Below are 6,649 nucleotides of genomic sequence, written 5' to 3' on the forward strand. Positions count from 1 at the left end.
CTAATGTTCAGTCAGCTGAGGACAGGATTCAGTTTTTTGAGCTGTCGTTTTCACCTGGGAAGTTTGCGCCTCAGAGTTGCTCGGTTTCCACCCGCACAGGATCATCGGCAGGGCATAAGTCCTGAACTGAATAAAAAATATAACACACGTAAAAACGATATATTAGATTGTTAGGTTCGACCAGAACCTCAGTCATTTCATCTTAAATGCTGGCTGTACTAGTAATAAGAACAAAATGACAGAATTTTCTCTTTTAACTATTTACTGGATGCCAGAAAGATAGAAACCATGGAGCCTTTTTCAGCATGACGTGAAAAAAAGACAGTCCTATTAAAAATAGTCCCTAGTCTTTGACTGTTTTAGCCGCTCAACCTTAACGATGTTACAATGTGAGACTCGATGGTCTTAACTGATTTAAACTGGATAATGTTTGCAAGAGTGCTTTTAGATAGGAATACAGATGCTACCCTACTTACGAACGAGATACGTTCTGGACGATCGTTTGTAATTTGAATTTGTTTATAAGTCAAGTCAAGTCACATTTATTTGTATAGCGCTTAATCACAAAATGTCTCAAAGGACTGCATAGGATTACAATTACCCCACTGCCTGATGTTAATCCAACAAGTAAGTTGCTTCAGCTCAATCTTCTTATATCCGAGAACCCTAATTTAACACAATATTCTGCAGAACATGGCCGCTGCCGCCGCTTTACCTGTCTGTTCATGAGGACGTAAATGACGGGGTTGTAGACGGTGCTGCTTTTGGCGAGGAAGACGGGAACAGTGGCCACTAGAGGATGTATTCGGACGGAGGGGTCTATGATGACGGCTAATGCCATGCCGGCGTAGGGAAACCACGTCAACAAGAAGGCTAACACCATCACAACAACCATTCGTGCCACTTGCACTTCCACACGATGGTTGCTGCCCAACTCCGACAACTGACGCTTGCTCACCTGTCGCACCCAAAGCACAACAGCGCATACGGTTAGGGTTAAGGGTTTGGTTTAGTGGTTAAGGGTTGGATTTAAACTTAAGGGATAGCCTTATGGGTTAAGCTTAAGCGTTAGACAAAAGGTCTAACATCAAGGGTTGGGTTTAAGAGTTATGGTTAAGGGTTAGGGTTAAGGGTTAGCCTCAATGGTCAGCCTTAAGGCTTGGTTTTAAGAGGTGGTTTCAAGGGTTGGTGTTTAGGATTCGATTTAAGGGTTACACATAACGGTTAGATATAAATGTTAGTCCTAACGGTTAGGTTTAAGGGTTGGTTTTAAGAGTTGCTTTTAGGTTTGAGGATTGGCCTTGAGGGTTGGTTATTACAGTTGGTTTTAAGGGTTAGGATTAAGGATTAGCCTAAAGGGTTGGTTTTAAGTGTTGAATTAAGAAGTTAGGTTTAGGGATTAGCCTTATGGCTTGGTTTTAAGGGGTGGTTCTAAGGGTTTTAATTTAAGGATTTGGTTCAATGGTTAGAATTAAGAATTGCTTTTACGGAATAGGTTTACGTGTTAGAACGAGGTGTTAAGATTAAGGGCGAGCAGTTAACGAGTTAATGTTAGTGTCAAGTGTTAGGATTAAGTGTTAGTGTTAGGTTTAAATGTGATTTTACAGGTTTTAGGGTTAGGTTTAATAATTAGGATTAATAGCTTGGATTGGGGGTTAAAAGAAAGGCCTGATGGTTACGTTTAAATGTTAGGATTAAAGTTAGGGTTGAAGTTGGGGTTAAGCAGTAGATTTAGAGTTTAGATATACGGATTGGTATTAATAGTTAACGTTAGGCTCTAGGGTTAGTGTTTGGTATAAGTGTCAGAGTTAAAGGTTAGGGTTAATCTTAAGGTAAAAGGTAGACTTAAGAGTTGACTTCAAGCGTTAGGTTCAAGGGTTAGGGTTTTAATTAAGGGCTAGTTTAAAGAGTTTGGATTAACGCTTAAGAGTTATGGTTTTGTGTTAGAATTAAAGGTAATGATTATGGGTTATGGCCCTGCGACTGGCTGGCAACAAGTTCAGGGAGTCCCCTGCCTACTGCCCGGGGATAGCTGAGATGGGCTACAGCACCTCCGCGACCCTACAGAGGATAAGCGGTGCAGTTAATGGATGGGTGGATGGATGGATTATGGGTTATGGTTTAGGGTTTGTTCAAAGGGTTAGGTTTAAGAATTAGTTAGAGGTTAGGATTTGGCTTAAGAGTAAGGGGTTAGGGTTACCCTTGCGCAGGTGGTGTGAATCACAGGGAACTAACATTTTCTCACCTGCCGCAAAGTCCACAGCAATCTGAGGTATGACACCAAAATAACGGAGAATGGAAAAGTAAAGCAGAGCGAAAAATAGATGAGCATATAGGACATGTTTCCTATGTCTCGAGCCGACCAATCAGGAGCGCAGGATGTCCTGATGCCTTCCAATTGGTAACTCCCCCAACCGAATAAGGGAGGCGTGTTCCACACGAAGGACCACACCCAAGACAGAACCACGCCTGCAACTGCATGCCTATAGGGAGCGGCACTCATTACTTACCAATGCTCTTATATTTTGAAATGATGATGCTCACCTTGTCTGGAAAAGGGCGGCGCCCATCGGATAACAGATCACTATGTAGCGCTCCACTGAAATTACGCCTATTGTGCACAAACTTGCTATACCTGGCAGCAAAATAAAACAAAACACACACACACACAAAAGTTAATAAAAATATGATGAATAAAAACTACTATTAAATAATAATAATATACAATAATGTAATATAATATAATATATGACAGATATTCTGACCAAGATCATTTTATTTATTTAGAATTTTTGAACTTTATTTTCCACTTCATTTATCTTATTAAAAAAAGATACCCATTCTACTGAAGAAAGGGTAAAATACAATATTTAAATAGATTGTATATGCATTAACCTTTCATTATTTGATTTTTATTTCATATTTATTCTTACCCTGCAAATGCAATTAAAGTCATTTAAATAAAGCCAAACGAAAGTAATCACTGGACCAAAATTGTTTTAATAATGTCGGATTTTTCTTGCCACACTTTTTATTTATTTACTTTTAGACAAAATTAATATACTTTATTCTCCTGAAAAATTGGAAAAAATATCTTCACATAAAAGATATCTGCTAATTTTTTTCAAGTATTTAGATTTTTACCTTTTTTCTATGTTTTTAATTCATTTATCTAAGACGATAACAAAAATAATATATTTTGACCCTTTTGGACAGTGAAATGGGAAAAAATAATATGAATGAAATTTATCTGTCATTATTTTTTATTATTTTTACACAGGAAAAGCAATCTGAATTACATCGCTAAATTGATAGAAACAAAATTAAAATAATTTTATCATGATCTTTGTGACAATTCCAAGTTGCAGTTGTCTATTTTTAATTTTTAATTGGAAGAGTAACTAAAATAATATTGATATCGTCACACTTTTCTTACTATCTTTTTTTAACTTTATTTTACTTTATTTATTTAAAAATGTAGATATTTACCTTTACCTTTTTTATAATAAAAATCGAATAGACCATCATCTTGACCAAAATATTTTATACAATGAATTGAATGATGTCTCTTTTTTCCTTACTATATTTTATGTATTATTAATTTATTTTTAATCCAGAATGATTCAAAATATATATTTTTGACACTTTTCTCCAGTAGAATGAGAAAAACTATCTTTAAAGAAAAGTTATATGCCACTTTTTTCATCATTTATATTTTGATATAAAAAAGTAAGGATACGTCTTATAAATATAATAAAATTAGTATCTTCAAAATAATATTGATAATGTCACATTTTTCTTACTATGATAAAATCTTATTTATCTAAAATGATAAAAAGAGATTACTATAAATTATGTTTTTTTAACTACCAACAATAATTTAATGTATATGGTCCCCTCAGGGATATTAATTTTCTGACTGTACCCCACCGTACAGTCCGTGCTGTTGCAGCAGAGCGTGGCAAATGACCTACTTAGAGCACCTGGTGTTCTCAGGCAATCTTCCATCATAGTACTAACCAAACTTAACCCTGCATAACTTTCCGAGTTCCGGCGTTCTCAGGGCAGTATGCCCGTAAACAGGTAAACTAGGAGTTGCTAAATAAGATACACAAGTTTTAGATTTTGATTCAGCCTCTGGGCCACCTTTTTAATATCAGATCGATGTGAAGCCATCTTGCCAGCGCATTTGTGAACTTCTACAGCCATTGTCCGTCATTTATAACCAAAATATTCAGTAAATGAAACCTTTGAAGTATCGGCTCATCTATCCAGCCTTTATTAGAAAAACTTACCTCCTGGCTAAAAGGATTCATGCAAAGAAGAAAAAGATCTTTTATAACAATCATTAATTGGTATACAAGGAATATTGGTGGTATGCTAGTTAAGTGTTTTTTTAACCTTTTTTGAGCAAAGGCAGACTTTTATTCATTAAAAAAAAAAATCAAGGCATACGGTTCGTCTAAAATGCTTGAAAATGAATTCTCAGTTCCATGTTTGGTTTCATTTTGTAAAGTTTAAATTATCATGTTACTTAAATTGAGTTTTTCTGAACGTTTATGGTCCTGTGCCTCAGGTGGTAATACATTTGTTTTTACTATATTTTTCAACCTGTTTTACCGTCGTTTTATCTTGTTTTTCTTGAGAAATAGAAAAAATAACACTTAATTTTTGCAAAGATGATCTGTAGGGGAAACATAATAATTTTATTTGACTACATACTAACTTTCTTTGTTTTGTGGATGGGGAAACTACAATTTTTTTTCATCAAAATTGTGTGCGGGATTTTTACTTTATTTTATTGTAATTTTCTCTGTGCAATCTTAAACAGCTTTATCAAACAAAGTAAGTTATGTCAAATACTTCACTGTACTACTTCTTTATTCGATTTATCTTTTTATTCTAAGAGTGCAATCTTTAACAGTTTTGTAAACATGGAGTTAATAAATATACTGTGCTTACTCACAAGCAGAATATTAGTATATAAAAAAAGAAATTACTTAAAATAAGAAAACCTGTGCTTCACTCTGGTTTTTGTTTCTTACAGTGATAGTTTAACTGCTTTGTTAAACAAAATAAATTAATTTATAGCCGATAATTAATGTATAAGAAGGAAATACTTAATAATAAATATTTGATTGCTTTTTACCCCATTTTTTACAGCGCAATCTTAAACAGTTTTGTAAACAAAACGTTTTAAATATACTGATCGAACTCAAAAGCAGACTGTTAGTATACAAAAAGAAGAAAATACTTAAAAATATGCTTTACTCTATTTTATTGGTGTTTTTATTTTTACAGGGCTATCTTACACAGCTTTGTTAAACAAAATAAGTAATTAAATATACTGTTCTAACTCACGAGCAGATAATTAGTATACATATAAGAAAAAAGTGGAATCCGCTGCCACCCACCATTACAGTTATTTGTCCGATCAAAAAGAGAACAAAGATGCTGAATAATGAGATATTTTCTTGCAAAAGTAAAATCGGGCAATTTCCTGCAGCACACTAGACAAGGTTTCACAGCACACTGATTGAAAAACAGCAAGCGAGCTCATAAAAGGTGCAAAAACTGACCAAAAAAGGCCACAGCAAATCCTTCAAAAATGCAGGCGGTTCTTCCGAAAGTGAATTCTCCTAAAGCGGTGGTCACCGTTGTGGGCAATCCCCCGAAGACGGCGCATCCCAGATCACAAACGGCTAAGCTGACCAGAGCGTAGCTTAGCGGCTGGCGCAATTGTTTGTGTTTTATAGTCACGGCGATCACCAAAACATTGAGGAGTGTCCCCAAAACCGAGAAAACTCCCATTAGCGTCGCCAGCAAAGTGTAACCATAACGGGACAAAATCGGCTCAGGGAAAGTTGAATTTTCCACGGGTTCCATTTTGGAATTGAGCTTAAATCGTTGAAAAAATTAACCTACTTTTGTTGTAGGTGTTGATCATTGTCTTTTAATGAATAAGGGTAAAAATTAAAAAACGTACTCCACCGCAACAAATTTCTCCTGAGCTGCAGCGCGAAATGGACATGATATCTAATTCTCCCAAAGAAGCCAGGAAAGCAGCAACAACCATATTAGGACAAAATCCACAAATCCGGATCAAGGAAGCACTCTGCTAATTGGGCTTACATAGTATCGTCTTTGCGGTGGTCACAAAAGCAACGTGGCTCAAATCAAGAGAAAACAAATCTGATTTTATGACAATAAAATGAATATAGAATATTATACCTTTCATACTCTGTACTTTGTGTTTTTGTGTTCTGTGTTTTGGTGCTTACCAGGGGATGTTGTTCTTTTGATGTCTTTTGATGTGGTGTAAGAAAAAAAACAGTTCTTGGTAGTCTTTCATGTCCTGTATTGTCTTTTTCTGAGCTGTTTAGTGTTCCAACATATTCTGTATTGTCTTACTTTAGCCTAGATTTAAACAGTTCCACTGAGGTTGCAGATCGAATCTCAGGGGAAAGAGCTTTCCACAGAACCGGGGCCCAAATGGAGAACGCTTTTGAACCTGCGGTTCTCTTCTTGGCTCCTGGGATCACTAGTAGACCAGTATTTTCCGGGCCAAGGCTCAAAGTGAGAACATAGGGGGGAAATTCAATCTGAAAGATGTGAGGGGGCTCACTACTTGGTCCTCTTCTTTTCAGCA

The 6,649-nt window shown here is 35.8% G+C and overlaps 1 protein-coding gene across 1 annotated transcript; it reads right to left on the minus strand.

Annotated features, from left to right (window-relative positions):
• Positions 1–5,847, minus strand: LOC148370376 (parapinopsin-like). Its single transcript, XM_088329843.1, has 5 exons — positions 5,580–5,847; positions 2,545–2,635; positions 2,246–2,483; positions 716–958; positions 1–126 (listed from the first exon to the last, which is right to left on the minus strand). Exons 1-5 carry the CDS (start codon positions 5,809–5,811, stop codon positions 1–3), a joined length of 930 nt encoding a protein of 309 aa, XP_088185969.1. The 5' UTR covers positions 5,812–5,847.
• Between the last annotated feature and the right edge of the window lie 802 nt (positions 5,848–6,649).

Source organism: Urocampus carinirostris, chromosome 3 (assembly GCF_059441175.1).
Source record: "Urocampus carinirostris isolate Australia breed hairy pipefish chromosome 3, RoL_Ucar_1.0, whole genome shotgun sequence".
In the NCBI taxonomy this organism is placed as follows: domain Eukaryota; kingdom Metazoa; phylum Chordata; class Actinopteri; order Syngnathiformes; family Syngnathidae; genus Urocampus; species Urocampus carinirostris.

Coding starts and splice junctions, on each gene's coding strand:
- LOC148370376 (XM_088329843.1), bottom strand. CDS start 5,811: ATGGGAGTTTTCTCGGTTTTGGGGACACTCCTCAATGTTTTGGTGATC. Junction 2,484..2,544: donor GCCGCCCTTTTCCAGACAAG/GTGAGCATCATC, acceptor CGCTCCCTATAG/GCATGCAGTTGCAGGCGTGG. Junction 959..2,245: donor TGCTGTGGACTTTGCGGCAG/GTGAGAAAATGT, acceptor TGGGTGCGACAG/GTGAGCAAGCGTCAGTTGTC.